The sequence below is a fragment of the Amblyomma americanum genome, chromosome 3, assembly GCF_052857255.1.
Source record: "Amblyomma americanum isolate KBUSLIRL-KWMA chromosome 3, ASM5285725v1, whole genome shotgun sequence".
NCBI lineage: Eukaryota > Metazoa > Arthropoda > Arachnida > Ixodida > Ixodidae > Amblyomma > Amblyomma americanum.
The window spans coordinates 69,888,560-69,908,340 of NC_135499.1; the positions used below are offsets into that span (position 1 = coordinate 69,888,560).

The following is a 19,781-nucleotide window of genomic DNA, read 5'->3' on the forward strand; positions in this document are numbered from 1 at the left end:
TATCTCGGGGTTGGTGGTGACAGTTCAAGCGGGGGTGCCGAAGTGCAGTCATTAACTGTTCACGAAGACTGTCGGTAGAGGTCGTTTTATGGGCGTCGCACACGTAATCAATGTTGTCTCTTGCGCATTGATCACGATGGGGGAGAACTATAGGAGCGCAACAGGTAACGCACTCTCGCGTTCGACTGCGCATGGTTCATTTCCAACGCCACTTTTGCCGAAGAGATATTGTTCCCCGTGGTTTCATCACTACTCGCAACCTGATCTACCTCCCAAACACAGCACCTGGGCTCACGCTCGCTTGATCGCTTAGTGATATAAGACATGTAATCTGCGCGAAAAGAGTCAGACAAAAGACGAACAGGTACTGAGAACTGTGATAAACACTGGCCGCAAGTATTTGGCTTTGAAAATCAATCTGACATAGTACTAGCGCGTACCGGCTAGGACGAAGGACGAGTTCACTTTTGCTCCTGTCTCCCCATCGTCTACACCCTGTGTGGATGTTAGTAATCACACCTATTTCTCTCACTTTCGGCTATCTCGAACTACTGACATCTTAGCTGTTGCAACGGTTGAAACATGAAGCCGCCGAATGACATCATACGCCTCTCACGAAAGCATCCTCAAAGTCCTCAAGCCATTGCTCGCCATTGCCCGCCGAGCTGGAGAGGAATGCCTTCGTCAGCATGAGCAAATGGAGGACTTGTGTAACCTTTATGTATTCTTTGTTTCCAGTGTAGCTTTACCTGTTCACTTCGGTATCCCATGTGTTGAATTGCCTAAGCAGAGTCTTGCTGAGAAACGTACGATCTGCCACGTGCTCCAGCAGTTATCCAGCTCTTCACAACTGTGTCCAGGAGCCACTTGGCTCTGGTTAGGTGGTTTGCCTTGGTTTTCTCGGAAAAGAGCTGCCCTTTACATGTAACATGACTTTTACCGAAGGTCCACATGAACGACACGTTTTATATGACCTCATCAACCTCCACCTCTTTGGCGAGGGCCCTCGTCGACTAGAGTCTTCATCAATGATACCTCGCACGCGACTGATGAGTTCTGGCGTCTTGAAAATATCAGAACGGTGACAATATTGTTTCAATGGGAAACAGCCTCCAAATGCATCCAACTGTATGCCTACATGCATGACGATGACTGCATGCCTTTTAATTCCCTGAGTTACCCAAAGTACTGGCATGCTTGCCTGCCGCAAAAAAAAATCTGTAGCTACAGCGTCCAGAAATGTGTGTCACCTTTAATGTATATCCTCCAATACCGGCCGCACCTCTGTATATTTAGCGGTTCAACACCATGTACCCACAAAAAGAGATCAGTCGGAAGGGATGATGACGCCCAACTTTCGCTTCAAAGGACGCGAGTGCGAGGCCGCCCGGGTACTGTGGCTCTTACGCTGACGTGGTATATTCATTGATGCCATGCATGGTAGGGAAAAAGGGAAGATGGAAAAAGGAACGAAGAAAATGAGTATCGAAATCTTTTAAAACTTTATTTACAAAAAGAAAAAAACGCCGAACAAGCAGCACCGAAGATTTGCTGCCATCGACTCTAACTGCACTCCTATATTGCAGGAAGCGGTCTTCGTGGCTCGCTTCGTGACGACGTTCTTGGTGATGCCGGATATCCTCATTGTTGCACCTAATTTTGACACTGCTATTCACACAAAGTCCTATTGTCCACAAACAGTCCCGTGTGCACAAGGACTCTCTGTGCCCCGAAAGTGCAGTTCACTGTATCGTGGATGAACAAGGTGTACTTGTGCCCACTACAGAACTTGAGATCGAAGCTAAGCATCCCTGAAGAAAACCATTATAGTGACTGCATGGTCTCGTTGTTGTGCGCTTCAATACACGGTTTCGAGCTTTAGTCTCCATTGGTAAGGAAGGCGCGCCACACATAATGAAGCGCTTAACCAGTCGCGTGAAGCTTGTTCTCGGCCAATATTCAGTGCCGTCCGTTCAGAAGAGGCTGTGCTTCACAGTGCTACGCAGTTATTGTACTTTCCGGCGCAAGTGATTTTAAAAGACCATATATAGGAGCTAAAGAGTCTAAGCATGTTTCGAGAAAATCAAAGCCACGACGACGGACAGGACCGCGGCCAAACTAGAGCCCCTTTGTACAGCATTGTTTTCACTGTATCCGGGCAGAGAGTTTTCAAAGAAGGCGCCGAGGAACTTCTCAGCTGGCTCGGTGTTGGCACCTTCGCATGCCTTGGTCACATTTCGGGACAGCTGGATGCACTTGGGTAGCTCAGTGCGGAATGTTCTGGAATGAAGGTGATTGAAACGAGTAAATATCTGCTCTGAAGGGCCGAAGCGAAATTAATAATATCGGTCAGAAATTCTTCGAACAAACGATCATGGCCTGTTAACTGCTGGGATAGTTGGTGATCATATATACTAAAAAGATTTTTGCGCCAAAACAACACACACAAGAAAGACGACGACACCACGGGCGCTCACTTGAAGTTAAAGAGAGCGCCCGTGGTGTCGTCGTCTTTCTTGTGTGTGTTTTTTTGGCGCAAAAATCTATTTAGTATCCTGTCCAGGATTCTAGGACTGTGTACGGTACTGTGGAATATTGTAACGTGCTTTTATTTTATGCTTTTATGGGGTTTAACGTCTCGAAGCGGCATAGGTTATGTGCGGCACCATAGTTAAGGGCCCCGGATAATTTAGACCACCTGGGGTTCTTTAACATGCGCTGACATCACACAGTACTATTGTAAAGTATTGTAAGGTATTGTTATATAAACACTGAGTATTATGGTTCATTCGTTCAATGCGAGGAAATTATTTCTTTTAAAGTTGGTCCATCGCTCACACCCAGTAGTCAAGACTGCCATAGAAAACCAATGGCTAACGTTTTCGGCGATACCGAAAACGGTAACAGCGAAACAAATGCAAGCCTGTCAAGGGGCAGATCTGGGGATATATTGAATTTACTGTGAAATTTTATATAAACGAAAAAAAATGCGTTCATAAAGTATTTCCTGCAGAAAAATGAGCTTGTCCAGAATTTCTGGGTACGAGTGCAGGCTTTGCACGTGTTGGGCAGTGCGTCCGCTACATCTTTTATTCATTTATTGATATTATAACTACAGGGGCAGAAACTTCAGAGAAGGCAATATGCATAACTTGCCTTTAGGCATAATCGGCATGCACATACCAATATGAACATGCAGGCGCACTGTGTGCGACTTTCGTTTATGATGAGCCTTGCAATGAATGGCTCTAGTGCGAAAGGTCTGCGGAAGCGTTCTTACGGCAGGCAATAATTCTTCCATTAGAAGAACCATCTGAGGTTATGCTGGCTCAGATGGCCAGGATCTGCTACGCAGAACGGTGTGCGTTTTGCAAAGGCTGTTCGCGATTACAGTTGTGATTGAACGGGGTTTGGTATGGTACGTGTCCTGCTGCTCGTATTTTTTGAAGACGGTTGCTTTTGGAGATTTATGAAGCAATGCCTATTGAAACTATTAGATGAAATTTTTTAGCACAATTTTTCACGTAGCGTGAAGTTTAGGGTAAATAACACTGAGATGAAATTCCAGATTTAGATCCAGCGCTACTTTTGTTTACAAAAATAGGCGTTAAAATTGACACTTTTCGTTCAGGGTCATGAGCTGCTAGGTAGACAACACCGTGAGCTGTGTAGCAGGGCGCTGAGCTTAGCTTGGATATTTAATTTACAAGGTATCGTGCAGTTCCTCAACGATAGAGACTGTTAGCTTCGTGAGCTCATGTCGGCATGACCGTATAATACAAGATACTTGATTAGACGAATGCTTTCCCTTGGGGAGTGCGTTGGATTCAATCCAATACAATCGTAGACGTTTAGCATATAGGCACGAGCTAGTCGTGTGGCTCTGGTGGAGTGACGGAAGGTCATATTCCAAATATTTCATCACCCCTGGAGCTTCATGTCTCGGTGTTCACAGCTGCGTTCACTTCTAGTGAATATACTGGCGAAATCATATTTGTTGCATGAACGTCCTGTGCTGCTTTGACTGCCGTCCAAAGATTGCTAGGGGTTACATCATCTGAGGCGTACAGGCAAAAAAGAGAAAAAAATGCTGCGATGGCGTGCTGCTCTAACGAAGTGTCCAGCGAACTTGATGTGCTGAACCGTTCGCGCCGGCCTTGGTTCGAATCCGCCGCCGCGGTGGCTCAGTGGTTGCGGCGCTCGGCTGCTTTCCCGAAAGACGCGGGTTCGATCCCGGCCACGGCAGTCGAATTTCGATGGAGGCGCAATTTTAGAGGCCCCTGTACTGTGCGTTTTCAGTGCACGTTAAACAACCTCAGGTGGTCAAAATTTCCGGAGCCCTCCACTACGGCGTCCCTCATAGCCTGAGTCGCTTTGGGACATTCAACTCTCACAAATCAAATGAAATGGTTCGAATTCACTTAAGGAGAAATTGCATTAAGAATCCTTTCTATTTCTTTCCTGATTAGGTCACGTGGGCTTTAGGATATCTTAGCGTGGACAATGACAGCGCATGATTTTCCGCTTCATGATCTTTATAACGCTTTCGCATTAAAACGCAGAGGTGACGTATTTTTCCGAAGCGGGCGAGCAGCGCTTCGACAGTAGTCAGCGCATTACACTATGTGCCCGTAGCGTGCTCACATTATGGTTTGTAGCGTGCGAAAGCCCACAAGACATGACATTATACGTAGTTTTTTGCGCTTGCGCATTCTTTATCCTTATAGTCGGTCCGCACGCCCAAACAATAGTCTGGAAGAGGAGGTGAGGCCGTTATGCGAATATCAAAACGTAGTCGGAAGAAATAGCAGGTGTTGGCGCTCTTTTATATAACGATTGTGCGCGGACCACATAGTTGATCAGTTTTGCGCAGCTCCTTGCGCCCGCTAATATTTCGCTCTAGTATTGTTTAAACTCTGATAGGCATTGTCTGAAAGAATTGCCCTTCCTTAGTACCTAGATCAACCGATAACAGACCCAGTGGCTAGTGTACAATGAAAATGTACAATGAAAAGACTTTTCATTTTCTTTCATGCCCTGTCGAGGCAGTCTCTGTTGATTGTGACTGTGGGTTTAAAATTTAAATTCAAGGACACCAAGTATCGATGGTTTGCATACTCATCGTTGAGTAGGGGCCTCATTCGAAGCGACATTGTTGCCTTCTGCAAAAAAGATGTTAGTTGAGCACTGTAGAAATAGAAAATGATAAAAAGGAAACGAATCTCGTACTGCAAATCCTCCGACGTCCGCTTCGAGGTGAAAAAGTCTAGGCGGCTTGCCGTCAGATCGATGCGTTCAACGCAGCTCGCGAACTGATCTAGTCTCCAGCACTGATGCATCTCCGGCACCTCTGCAAAAAGGAACCACATATATGACTGAAGCATCAACACTTATCGTGAACGTACATGGCCATGAAGGAAGCATGAGCAGGTTATTTAAGAGAAACTAGGGGCGGTAAATTTGATTGATGCGGAGGGAATGCGATAGCACGCTTCTTTCACTCGGCACTCAATTCCAGTTCTGATCCTATTCCAATTCTGAGTTCATTTCTTTCCACTCCCCAGTATACTATCAATTCTGATTCTCTTAAGCAACTAGGCAAAATGTGTCACATTCATAGATCGCGGCGAGTCCTCATACAGCTACTAGTGCAGTGGTTAAACGATGCAACACTGGACTTGTAGGTGGCTATTTCAAACATAGCCGTCGGTAGGACTTATGAGACACCGGTTGCTCTTCCCGAGCAATGCTAAATGGAGTAGCTCCCGCGAGCCTCAATTTTGCACAGATAGCTCCTGGGAGGCTCTGTACTTTGCACGTAGGCTTGCAGTTGTCGGAGACATTTTCTTCCCACTCAATTTCCGTTTTTCTGAGCCAATCTTAGTGCGACGTCTCCCTCTTCTCACCTACAGGTGGAGAGGGGGAAGGGGATAGAGGAAGTGGTCAGGGGAGCCGTTGACAGGTGGCAGGTGGAGAGAGGCAAATCTCCCAAAACACCCCGTAGCAGATGGAGGCTTCATACGGACTCCGAGGCCGGCGGACAGTTTTCGCCTTTATGGCTCTACTGATGTTATCGCACTAAAAGGAATAATATGGTGCAAGCCATAAAGGCTGGAGGGGTGGTAGAGGGGAGGGACCGACCGTCAGCATAAAGCGCAAATTAGTGTCGCATCATTACCGTTTTTACGCTCTGATCGAAGCATGTAAAAGAATGGATGTGCGCGGACGCCAAGCACAGGGATAAGCACGAGCCACCTCAGTTCGAGGCATGCCGTCGCAGCGGGCAGCGACTTGGCCTTGCGGAACGTGCTCCCAGTGGCAAATATTTGCGAACCGCTGTAGTCATTAACGGCCCGCATGCGCCCACCGCATGGCAAAGTCCTTCCCCGAGGATCTTTAATTAGTGTGAGCAAATTTCGCAACTTCGTCTGCTGACTTGACTCTGTGCTGCCCACTGCTGCGTTGACTTTGTCTTTCATTGAATTGCAGTACCGCAACTCGCCATCGGTCACTTATCCGGTAATTACCGTAGCGGATACCTAGTGGCTGAGCATCTGCCTCGCATGTGGGAGGTGCGTGGTTCGATCCCCAGTGCTGCCGAGCACCCACCGGTGATAAAGTCGGTACAAGTTTCCTCTGGCCTGCTGTTCGGCTTAACCAGGGTGAAATGCTTGGGAAATGGGTCTTTGACCCCGCCTTGAGCAAACGAAAAACACCTTTTGCCATGGCGTTCTTTGGCCAGTGATGCCCTTACGCCATAAAAATTCACAATCATCAGTTGTCCGGTAAGGAGTATCATTCGAATATGAACAACAAAAGCCCGTAAAGAAAAGCAAATTAAGTCGCATGTTCCTCGAGGTCGCGATTAATGACCTTGATTAAGTCAAGTGATTTTCTGTTCTCTTTCTCTCTCTCTAACATTTCTCTAATTCTCTCTCTCACTTTCCTCTCCTTTTTTCCCCAAAAGGTTTAGAGGTTGACGAGCCTACATTGGGGATTAGCCTGCGCATAATTCTACCTTAATTTGTTCCACCGCAGGGACGTTTAATAACAAGGGAAAAATTTTTCCGAAAAAATATACGACCTAAGAGTCCTCTCTCCACGCTCGAATCGTGCGCCCTGCTAGATTTTGACTTGGGTTGTACGCTGCAGCCATTTCACGCAACCGCAGCGATTAAAAACAAATGAAAAAAATTGGGATCCATGAGTATGCAACTGTTAAAATTATATAGCCGTAACCAAATACAGACGTTTGATGATTCCTTCGTACCGTGCGTGGTATAGAGGGTGGAAACAGCGCTTTGATAACTGGAGGTGGCGGCGTATCCCTCCATTCTCTCCGTCTTTTAACCCTGTGCTCGCTGCTCTGGTTCATCCGGTAAGTGGAATTAAAGGACTGCCTTTGAGAGGACCTTCTTTGCTATTCGTTCTTTTTCCCTCTCTGTACGCCGCTTCCATTTTTTTTTCAGTTTTCGTCATAAATGATGTCAAGCTACGAGACGGAAGAACGTTTCGCCATAATCACATATCCGTCCGTCTCTCAGCCCTTTACTCGTAGTGATGGTGTGAGCCTTCTGGCTACTAAATCATGGGAGATGCAGCGCTCTTTGTGGTGTGATTCGCAGCGTCAATATAGACCCCTTCTTTCTATCGACGCCACTTCTTACTTCCGCACGCCACACAATTTAGATGGATATGATCGTAATTCGCCTGGACGTTGCCTTCACTAAATCCTATCTTCATAAAATCGGTGCATCAAGTAGCCCTCTGTGCTGGGCATGTGGCGAGCGCGAGAAGCTTCAACACTTTATCTCTCAATACCAAATCTTTAATAACCATTGGAAGGCACTGTTCAGTGCTTTAGGACACAGTCAAGACTGCCCCGTGCACCTGGAGAATGTCCTTGGACCGTGGAGTGATGCGGCTTCGGGTGCGCGCGGGACAAAAGAATTGTTAGTTTTCCGTAGAGACACGGATTTGTTGGACACCCTTTGATAAACGTATGTTTTTGTGAATGCGTGAGTGTTCAGTACACTTGATGTCACCTTTAACTCTTTCTTTTTTCCTTTTCCTATCTTTTTCGTTCTCTTCTTCCCTTATCTCTTGCAAACTGGAGTTGCATGCTAGGCCAACAACTAGGCAAACCTCTCGTGTATTCATTGAAGTCTCTCCTCCTCCTCCTCCTCCTCCTCCTCCTCCTCCTCCTCCTCCTCCTCCTCCTCCTCCTCCTCCTCCTCCTGCCTCTCTGTCTCAACAACAGGCCTCAACCACAGCACCGCTTATTGACTGCGTGAACAAAAATATCCTTTTTAGATAAACCAGCATGTATGGCACATGTAAATGATGGAGATATCTACGTTACAAGGCACATGGTCCAGGTTACACCAGTGTGGCTCTTGAGATGGCGGAGCTGTTGAGGATTGCGCTCGTGAAGACGTGCGCGGCTTGTCAAAGTCTGCGAGGCAGGCTGTGTCACAGGCCACTCAGGAGCCTCTGACAGAGCCTGCGACACAGTGCTTGAACGACATGTCCTCATCCTATCCTAAGTTCTGGCGTCTCCCTAGAATATCAAAAGGCTACGATAGTCTGAAAACACGCTTTAGCTGAGCAGCTTGCACCTAGAAATTGAATTTAGTTCCCAGGTTTCTAGTGTAGCTCAACAAAAAGAAATAAAATGTATACCAGTTTTTGCTGAGAGAACGGACAACTAAGCTGCATTACTTCAGCGCCCATAAGTGCTTACTTCCGCAACATTCGCGGGTGTTCAATGCAACGCTATGTTCAATAACATATGGGAAAAGAAAAAGCAGTCTACAGGGTGTCCGTGGCCAAAAATGGTGATAACTAACTCGCATGAACGAAAAGTTTTATTTAACCCTATTAAGGTGCAGCAGAGACTCTTAAACGTAACAGGGTGAGAGGTTCGGCATTATTCGGAACTCAGGACTGCGCAAGTAGAAAATTCCTGTGCTTACCCATCAGATAAGGCTGGCGGGTTAGCTGATGCCAAGTCACTACGTTTCGCCTCGACATTTGCGAAAACCAGGCAGCTCGCTTTGTGCGTAATGTGGGCAATTGCGGCAAAAAAAAAAGAATTATGAGCGTGTGCTCAATGTCAGAAAATCTGCTCCTGTACGGCGCTTTGTGCGCTCGGTCCAATCGCGAGCAGGAGAGCATACTTACTTTTAAGAAGGGCTCCGTCATTGGCACAAAGTGCATCGAAGGCTGCTGCCAGGGAGTCTTCTACCAGAGCGAGCGCCTTCTTCCTCTCTTCGGGGCAGTCGGGTGCTGCGTGGACGTCTGTGCAGGGCTCTTTCTTGCCACTGAATGCATTTGCGGTGATCAGTTCACAGACCTTTTCGTGCTACAGCTTTATATCACGCGCACGAGATACGCTAGCTGTATGCATGGGAACTCAGCGGTGTATCCTACTCTTCATCTTTTGTAAAACAGTGCGAACAACGTCGGGCAAGATCAGGAAGGACACGGGACGAGCGCCGACTCTCAGCTAAGGTTTTATTGCAACACTTGGTGCTTATAAAGGGAACAATATACACAGAGTACATCACATGGTGCACTAAAAGCGATAAAACATGAGGCAGAGAAGCACGCGACGCTCAAAGGCCATCAAGAAAAGCTATCTCTTTGTAACTGAGAGTGACTGACGGTTTGCTGACACACTTTGGCTCTTGACTGATATAGAATGCTTCCATTACTTCTCGCGTGGTCTGATCACCGTGCGTGTGCAGCCCCTTAGTGCTACGCCACATTGCTGCTGTTCATGTCTGCTGGAAATACAACCCTAGATCAACGAAACCACTCCTTAGTTCCCACTCAAGTCATTCAAAAATTGTTAAAAACGGCATTGTCAGTTCCTGCCTTCGTAATTCTATGACAAAATCCTGTCACCATGCTCTCAGAGACAGTTTCCAGTCTCAACTCTCCAGGATTAGGCTTGCCGGGTAAACAAGTTATACGATAACAGAGGCCTGCTCTTGTTTGCTTAAGTGGGTGAAACAGCAGGACACCCAACAGAAAGTAATGGAAGCATTCAATCTCAGTCAAGAGCCAAAGTGTGTCAGCAAACCGTCAGTCACTCTCAATGAAACAAACCGTCAGTCACTCTCAATGAAAGAGAGATAGCTTTTCTTGGTTGCCTTTGAGCGTCGCGTGCTTCTCTGCCTCATGTTTTATCGCTTTTAGTGTAGCATGTGATGTACTCTGTGTATGTTGTTTTCCTTTATAAGCACCAGGTGTTGCTAATAAAACCTTAGTTGTGAGTCAGCGCTCGTCCCGTGTCCTTCCTGTTCTTATCCGACGTTGTTCGCACTGTTTTACAAAAGATGCATATGTACCAACTCGCCCAACTGAACGTTCTGATTATCCTACTCTACCATACACGAAGCGCCACCGGCTCTAACGTAAGGTTGAAAACAGGTACGAAATGGTCTCTTGAATTACAGGGTGGAGAGCATGGCATGACCCTGTACGAGGTGTGGTTGAAAGCAAGGCAGGGAGATGAAATTAGGAGGCATTTTCCGGGACTTGGAGGCTATTACGAGCGCAGGACAGGACTCAATGAAGGCCAGAGGCGCCTGAGCGCTTCACCAGGCTGACGGTGACGACTGTGATAATGATAGGGAGCTGGGAGCCATACAAGCTGTGGAACGGAGCTGGAATTTTGCCATCAACAGGCTAAATATTGCTTTCTTGAAGCTCTTGCGGAAAGGAGGAAACCCTTTCCTAAAGAGAAATTTTCGAAGTTCCCGCATGCCCCACCGCTGTGGCACAGTGATTAGGGTGCTCGGCTACTGATCTGGAGTTACCAGGTTCGAACCCGACCACGGCGGCCGGGTTTCGATGTAGGCGAAACGCTAAGGCGCCCGTGTGCTGTGCGATGTCAGTGCACGCTAAAGATCCACAGGTGGTCGAAATTATTCCGGAGACCTCCACTACAGCACCTCTTTCTTCTTTCACTCCCTCCTTTATCCCTTCCCTTAAGGCGCGGTTCAGGTGTCCGCCGATATGTGAGACAGATACTGCGCCATTTCCTCCCCCCGCCCCCCAAAAGAAAAAGAAAATTCATTTCATCTCTTCCCGCACTGTATTTCAGTAAAAAATCTGTGCGTGCCGTTGTAAAGCATGATAACAAAGTCGTACTTGACTACGAAGAATATGAAGAAATAATGAAATATTGAAAGTGTAACATTCTTTTGACAGCAGATCTGCTAATGAAGAAATGACTCGAAATAGTTTCGAAAGTTGTAAGCGGATAGGACGTTTAAAAGTCATTATGTTCCGATCAAGGTCATCGGCCTTACTATGCCCACTGCACGGCAAAGTGACCCACATATTTATCCAACTAACCCTGTCCTAAGTACCCGATCATACCATGAGGTCCCTAAGATATGCCTGTCTTTATACCGAGTTCATTTTTCATCATAATCTGCCTGTACTTTCATGTACTGTTTGAAAAATTGTAGTACATTTTGCGTACCCCAAGTTGCCGGAGATGATTCAGAACCTAAAATTGGCTCGACGGGTGCAGTGTCTAACTATTGGCTGATCTTGTTGACTAGCATTGGATGTAAAGCACAGCAGCACAGTTTACGTATGCATATGACCACCCACATCAAGCGATCTAAAGTCCTGGAATGCGCCAGCATGCCCTTTGTGACGGTTTCTAAAGCGTCATACAATTACCTGAGCTTGTGCATGAATTTGTAGAAACTTGACGATCGTACTGGCACTGATTGTATTTTACTTGGCTCTAGGAAAGTCTGTTATTTTTCTGTACAAATTGTTAATAGCAAAGGGTTATGGTTAAAAACTTGATAGCAATAGCAAAGAGGTAGGGTGGATACGAGAATCATAAACACGCACACTTGTGTGACCTAACGGGTCCTATATGGCTCACTGCTCAGCACTTAGCTTTTTACTTTGAATAATATCCTTGGTAGATTTCTATGTACTGTGGGCCTATATGAGGATGGCAAAGTAATTTACTGATCAGTACAGAACAGAACTGATTCCGGGATTCATTGAAGCTGATTATGGGCTGTGTAACGTAGCGTGTTCCTTTGCTTCGTCGGCTAAGGTGGAATTCTGGTATAAAAAAGCTCAGGCGTGACGGTGGGTGGCATCATTCCCTCGCGGGCATTCCGTGATCTCTGGAAACCTTCTGACTGAGGCCTGATTAGAAGGATGTTCCGCTACAGGCCAGGCAGACATATTCCACACCTCATAAAACTCTAGACAAGACGGAAGAACACACCTTCGCCGACTACAAACAGACACTCTCGTAACACCACTTAAACTACAGTAATGGTACCCCTCACTCTACAAAGCAGAGTGCCTACACTGTGGAGATATAGCTATGGCTTTTCACATGGTGTGGGAATGACAACTCAATTCTGCTATAGAGAGACTTCTTAATGACAAGTTGGAGCAGTGGGAGGCCATTCTTCACAGCGAGGACCCCTTCCAGCAGGTTCGCAGGTTCCCCAACCAACAGGTTAGCATTTCCCACGCTGCTGCGTAGGCCAATAGGCTTCCGGAATAGGCACACCACCCAAGACTTCGATAACTGCCATTCATTAAATAAAGTTTTCAATCAATAAATCATTCCAGAATTGTACCAGCTGACGTGCAACACTTTTTGATAGATGGAGGGTGTGGAAAATGAATGTTGAGTTGAAAAAAAAGACTACAAATACGTCCTCTGAAGGCGTGTTAAGCCACACTAATAACTTTACAGCATTGACGCTGTGCAATCGAAAACTCTTCATGACTACAAGCATCTGGACGTAAACCTCATATAAAATCTAGCTTTGAACAAACACGTGGAATTTATCGTATAGAAAGCTGTCAAAATGCTTGGCTTTTAGTAAACCATTTTCAAATCCTTTTCCTATTGTCTAAAAGAAAGGCGTTAGTTATGAAATGTTCGCTTCTATTTGTAATACCTGTTAACTACGTGTGATTTTGACGTCAAGGCATGAAGCTCTAAACTAGCACTTGCCCAAACCAGGGTACTCATTTTCAGAAGGGCTTTTGTCTGAGCTAGTTGGTGGGACATATTGGAGACCGGCAGCCAACAAACTGACGCATGTGTGTGTGCGTGTTCCTTCCTGAGTGCCTCCGTTTGTTGGTGGTCGGTCTCCAGTACTGTTCTTGTTTTGAATAATTACACAATGTGCATTGGAGTATGAACAAGACAGTGTCTAAAACTGAACAATAAATGATTATGGCTTGGACTTAAATAGTTGTACGATATATTTGATGATAAAACATATAAGGTAAAATTTCTTCCAACCGCTAAGTTTTAAATGGCCCTATACCAGATACTCAAAGTTTTTCATGCTTACGTCTGCTCCTGTCGACGAGATAGACTACAGTTCTATCAAAGCATGGGTGTTACATAGGTATCCTGCGAAGAACTTTGCCGTGCCCATCGCAGCACTGCAACTTAAAGGTTGACCAACATGGAGTGGACTTTCAAGGCGGAATTCGCGCAGCAAGCACCAGAGGTTCGGGACGCAGACGCAACATCGCTATGCTGCACCACACAGGCGGAAAACAGGTGGCTGTAGCCAGACCACTGCTGCCATAATTTTAGTGTTGCTAGAAACGGCGTGATTCAATATACTCCGCAAAATGCTGAGAACAATAGCTTTCAATTTACAATTAAGCTACTATTTATACAAAGGCGACAAAGAGGACGAGTTCTTTGTGACATTTTTTGAACCGAAAATATTACCCTTTTCGAACCTCTTGCTCTTTCTGAAGTCAAACAACGCGTAGTGGCTCAGCCTATCAGTCCTGAAAATCCAGAATAAATCTAAAAAATTTGGCGCGTTTCATGGTTCAAAATTTGTGGTGCTGGTATCTTCAGATAAATCGATAGCTTCCTGCGCCTTTCGTTCACCGTGACCGTGAGACACAGTGTAGTGTATCGAGGGGCCCCGCTTTGACGGGCGCCGACATGTTGCCCGGGGGGCGGAAGTCAGACGCGGTCGGGGCCTGATTGGTACGCGCTGACACTCCGCATTGCACGCTTCCGGCGAGCGGCTGACCGCACGGCGAACATATCAGGCCCGGCTGGATCGGCAACAAACACCTGCCGGCCGCTGGACGAATAGCTCCGAGCCGCAATTCACCAGTTTTTAGAAGGAAAATCACTTCATGCGTGTCGGCTTTAGCGCAGCCTAGCGACAGGCACAAACATGCTTTTAGCGAGACCCATAGTACTTCTCCAAGCTGCCCGCCTGTGCTTAGAGGGATGTGATTGCGTGCCTTGTCAAAGCACACGTGGCGAGTGTTGAATAACTGACGTACATTAAGAGCGCCTAGTAAAGAACGGCATGAGCCAAAAGCGCACCTCTTATCGTTCAGATAGTGATATCATGCTTATCGCGACCCAAGTGGCTGATCGCAGTTCTGAGCCGGCAGTGAGCAATTGCTGTGGCACATGATACTGCAGTTGGCCTTTTGTGCGCAAAAACCTAAAATTGCCCAGTTTTGATGCACACGCAAAATGCGGAATACAGAAGTTATGATAGCCAGGTACAAATAAACTGAAAAAAGAATAATTCAGAGCGATTGAACAAATTTTGTGTAAAGAGAAACATCTGAGCGACTCAGTAAAGATAAGTGCAACTTTCCATATTTATGCAACGGTATGCAATCTCACAAACAGAAAAATAGTTTTATTTTATTCTATTCATTTCAAGAACAATGTCGGCTGCCGTTTGGTAGGCATGGCAGAAGTGGTACAAGGTATGAAAGTGCAAAGAATGACAGAAAAGGAAGTAAAGGCAAGGTGATACAGCTGTTTGTAATGAAAAAAAAAGGTAAGTGCATGGTTAATACATCTAACTGTACAATGTCAAGCAGATAAGGAGAACTACAGCAAGCAAAGCACACTGCACACTGGACACTCTTACGTGACGCACGTCAACAAATCCTGCGATAAAGTGTTGCTAATGCCACATGGCAGCCGGTTCCACTCAGAAACGGTACGCGGAAAAAATTAATATAGCTTAGTCCTGCATTTTGGAATCAAAACGATCCTCTCATGTTTGTTTCGGGTGTGGCACGTCCTGTTATATAGGATGCAGTTATCAAATTTCACTTTTGTTTTATTATGCATTATGTTGACTTAAGTCGACATGAGGACTACTAAATAAATTGCACGCTTATGTCGCATAAGAAGAGCAGGAGGAAGTGATGTAACGAATACATTTCATTGAGCAAACTAAGGAAGGAAGAGAACTAAGAGCTCGTTAACGAAAGCCTCACAGTGTCCCGAAGCCCTTGTAATTTTCTGGCGCTTGTATTACAGCTGCAAACTGTTGTGATTTATCGACGCTTGGACTTACTTGCAGACGGCCTTGAAGGCGTCGTCAATGTCCTGCGGCGTCTTGGCTTCCTCAATTTCTTTGAACTTTCCTCCCAGACAATCAATCACTTTTTCCTCCAGACATGAGTTGTATTGGTCCACCGCAACAGCATCTGCGAAATGTGTTAACCGATAAGAATTTTTCACACGAAATAAGCTCGCCCCAATTATTTGTACCCTAATAGAATATTTGTAAGATAGTGTGTTCGATGCTGTCATTGAAAAAGGCAGTAACAGTAGCTCTGGATATTTTCTAATATATACGGATTTATTACGCACTTATGCTCCTAAACTATTTAAATTTGAAACCAACCAAGGAAGAACGAGAGAAAGTGAAGATTTATAGCAGTGAACCTCAGAGCGGGCGGCGTGGTCGATGAACGCCTGGCCTGGCGCTAATAAGCACGTTCGTATACTGAGAGGATACAGGAGTAAACTGAGGCGCCCGGTTCATGCGGGCTAAAACGCCATTCGTGCCTGTCTGCGCTTCATGAAACAAAAACAAGACATAATTTCTGAAAGCGCTGCTCCGTTATGAATTTTTCTGAAAAACCGGCTTTTCGAACAGGCGAGTCAAGCATTCACGATTTCCATCATATTTACGCGCGATAAGCACTGGGCCCAGTGTGTTTCACCTGCCTGCTGTGTTGTTACTTGCACTTAAAGTATGCGTGTTATCTGCAGTCCCAGAGGGTTTAAATGTCTTCAAGGCGGGTATGTCATCCTGTGCGGAGAGACGTGGGCCTACCCTTTAGCTCAAAGGTAGAACCGGACGCGGCGCACAGCAGCACGTAGAGAACACGGCTTCGGATGACTTATGTGAATGTCCCGTGCACAGGTGATAGGTTAAGCCAGTACTTTGCAGCCTTGTGGCGGGCCCTCATTGGAAGCTTTAAGGAGAATGGCTTGATAAGCTGAGAACCATGTTTGAGGCTACAACGGCTATGAGGGACGCTTTTTTTGCTCCTTTCTTGTCTGAAGGACAGTACGGTACTACAGCAGCACTACAGTCCAGAGCATCAGAGCACAAGGAACGAAGACAAAACCTTGGCACTGACGGCGCTGTGTGCGTAAACGTCTCGCCTTCGTGCCTTGTTTGCTCATGCGCCACAATGCTCCGACACCAACAATGAGCGGAGTTTATGCTCCCGTCGTCGCATAGGCACGCTTTACACAACTCTAACGCCCAACCTGTGGTTTTCGACATTATAGGGGAGTTTTATTTTTAGATAATGCTTAAATAGCTTCGAAACGGCAAGGGGTCACTGGGTCACTCCAACGCGCGATAGCATGCAGCATGCCTTGGAAGAGTGGTACGCTTCGCAATATTTTTTTTAGAAACAAGGACTTCTTCCTACAGTGACAAAGAAACCTCGCTAATTCTGCGAAGAGTGGACGTATGCCAGGGGCGCCATCTGCATCCATTCGCAAGGCGCCACCTCGATTTTTTCGGCTTAATGTTCAACTGTTTGCTTTGCACAAGGCATGTTACTTAGCTAGCGCACTATACTGTTTCGTATAATCATGCAGTATCAGTAAATAACATCGTATGTTGGCCTCCACGCTCTCAGCAAGGTTTTGCTGCGGCTTCAACTGGCAAGTGAAGCATATAACTGATAACTAGAAACGAGCCTATCCGCGAAGGTTATATCTCTTTTACACTGCGGGGAACAGCATGTACGGGGTCTGCTCAAAGCATCTCTGAAAGTTGTTCTTCGATGCAAGAGAATGTGCTGCACCGAAAAAAAGCTAACGAGAAGAACACTGGCTTTAAGACCTATGGAAGTCTTCCACAATAATTAAGTGATTTATCCTTAAGCTTACAAGAAATGACGAGATATGTCGTAGTCTACAGTTCGCAGTCAACAGTGAGCTCGTGCCTCCCTGATTATGCCAGAACAGTCTGCGGTTGTGCATATAATTCTTAGACGATATCTGGCTGCTTTGTACACAAAGATGAATAATGACTCGCTGCGAGTAGGATACTTGTTTCACATTGGGCCAGAGAATAGTATCGAAACGGCGAGGAACCTCACCTGCAAAAGAGACAGCGAAGGCCAAGATCGCTACGGCGTACACGGGTCTGATCTCCATGTTAAGCGCTCTGAATAGTTCCGCAAGCTGGAGTAAGTGCGCAATATATTAAGAGGCGTCGTCCTATGAAGGGCTCGGAGGCGGTTCCCACCCTTTATATGCTTGACGTGGATAAAGGTCGCTAAGAGGCCACATCACACCTGATAAGGACTCCTCCGTGGCAAGTGGTGTACTTATTTTATCGTGGTTATCAGCGTCTGTCGACGCCAGCAGGCTTTTAAACCCAGAGCATTGACGTCACGATAAGCGAGCCGGTCGTGCAATACCAATCCATTCTCGGCGAGTGTTTGTTCCAAGGCGGATGTGAGCTGCCCATGTCATTAGGCTGGGACGTCGGGTTTGGCTTCTTTGACTGTAACATATCATCGTGAGAGAAGAGTATATTGTCAGAGCTGCGTTAAATGCGTTATAAGCGTCTGATAGCTGCCGATACGTATTTTACGATGATAGTGGTAATTTGTGATATGCTGATAAATTGGGGTTGCTAAATCTCTTTTTGAAATTGTTTATTCTTATTGGTTGAACGACACCGCCTTCCTTCTGATAATTGTGTTCCAGCCTATAAACAGTTCTCAAGGTACTTAGAAACCGATACGAAAGGCTGAGAAACACTGAATTGACGAAATTCTGGAACAAGGTGTTACCGCTTGCTGATTTTCTCATAACAGCCGGGTTGTTGTCGTGATAAGTACGAAACGAAACACCCTTCGTTTTGGGACGGGACTGCGCCGTCAGGACGCTAATAGGAATCAGCAGTGAAGATGGCGTAAAACTAAAAAGAGGCGTAAAGTGCCTTACGGAGAGGACGAAATGCCATATTGAACACTTTTGCCAGCGAGTGCCGCTATCTCGACACCGGCAACGTTCGTAGCGGACGGAGGGGCTCTACATTGGATTGGAAAATGTTTATTGTCAGCACTGAACCCTAGTGAGCACTATCCTAGAAGGCTTAGAGCCCGTGGCTCTCGGCGACCTTGTGAGCTCACTCAGTGGCCCGGACTTGCGTCAACAGGTCTGAGCTGGCCAGTATAGCCTCCCAACGCTCTAGAGAAGGGAGTGGTAGTAGGCCCACCGGGGGCGGCGCCTTTTTGCAGCTCCACAGAATGTGGTTGTATCCGGCTATCTCGCCGCATTCTTTGCAAGTAGGATTGTATTGCGTTGGATACATGAGTGCTACTTTCGACGGCCTAAAGAAGGCTCGTGTCTGGAGTCGACGCCATGTTACCTCCTGGCTTTTGTCGAGCTTTTTGTCTGGTGGCGGATATATTCTCCTTTCCAGTTTAAACTAATTGGTGTAGTCGTGAAAGGATGTGAATGCATCTCTCGGGAAATTTGGGGACTGAACTCGGCTCACTGCTCGGCTGACATAACCTCGAGCTATACTCTGAGCTAACTCGCTTCTCCTGCTCCCCGAGTGTTCCGGCACCTATACTAGTTCCACCTCTCTTTGGTCCCTATTTGATGTCTTAAGATTTGTTCTGCCTCCTGGGAAATCATACCCAGTGCGAAATTGTTTATAGCCACCTTAAAGTCGCTAATTAAGGTGACTGCTTTGGCGCTGGTCATTGCCATGGCGATAGCCGCCTCCTCCGCTGTCCATGAGTTCTTTGTTTTGAACGAACCGTACGTTAATGTTTCACGACCACAAAGGAGCCGCCTCCTTCGTATTCCGCCACGTCCACATAGGCTGTGTACTCCGAGCCTTCTAGCTTGGCTTTAAGGGCCTTTGCTCTTGCTCTCCTCCTGCCTTCCCGAAAAGCAGGGTCCATGAGTTTTGGAATTGGTTTCATAGTGAGTAATTTTCTCACTTTGGTCGGTAATTTTGACTGCACGTTTATTTCCGGGATTCTATGAAGTAGTCCTAGGTTGCTCAGGATCTTCCTCCCCGGGGGTGAGGTTGCGAGCCTGCTTAATAGCACAAATATATGTGCCTCGCATAGTTCTGTGGTGGTGTTGTAGATCCCCAGTTTAGAAGTCTTTCCGTAGGCGTGCAGTGGGGCATCCCCAAGGCTGCTTTATATGCTTGCCTTATGATCGGGCCTATTTTGTTCTTTTCCGTCAGCCCTAGCTCGAGGTAGGGGATGACGTATACTATGCTGCATATCACAAAAACCTGGGCCATTAGGCAGAGATCTTAGTTTTTGATTATCCGTCTTTTGTTAGCTATTCGCCTCATGAGCCTGGTTGTCATGTTAGTTGTCGATTAAGTCCGTTTGCTGTGTCTGTGTTCTTTCTATTGCCCTGTATTAAAAGTACTAGGACCCTGACTTTGTCCACTCTGGCTAGC

General features: G+C 46.4%; 1 protein-coding gene across 1 annotated transcript; it reads right to left on the minus strand.

Annotated features, from left to right (window-relative positions):
• Nucleotides 1-1,485: 1,485 nt before the first annotated feature.
• On the minus strand, nucleotides 1,486-17,595 carry LOC144124652 (uncharacterized). Its single transcript, XM_077657459.1, has 5 exons — nucleotides 17,437-17,595; nucleotides 15,381-15,513; nucleotides 9,184-9,323; nucleotides 5,230-5,350; nucleotides 1,486-2,280 (listed from the first exon to the last, which is right to left on the minus strand). The coding sequence occupies exons 1-5, from the start codon at nucleotides 17,492-17,494 to the stop codon at nucleotides 2,064-2,066; spliced, it is 669 nt and encodes a 222-aa protein (XP_077513585.1). The 5' UTR covers nucleotides 17,495-17,595; the 3' UTR covers nucleotides 1,486-2,063.
• Nucleotides 17,596-19,781: the final 2,186 nt, after the last annotated feature.

Coding starts and splice junctions, on each gene's coding strand:
- LOC144124652 (XM_077657459.1), bottom strand. CDS start 17,494: ATGGAGATCAGACCCGTGTACGCCGTAGCGATCTTGGCCTTCGCTGTC. Junction 15,514..17,436: donor CTTCGCTGTCTCTTTTGCAG/GTGAGGTTCCTC, acceptor CACATTTCGCAG/ATGCTGTTGCGGTGGACCAA. Junction 9,324..15,380: donor GCCTTCAAGGCCGTCTGCAA/GTAAGTCCAAGC, acceptor AAATGCATTCAG/TGGCAAGAAAGAGCCCTGCA.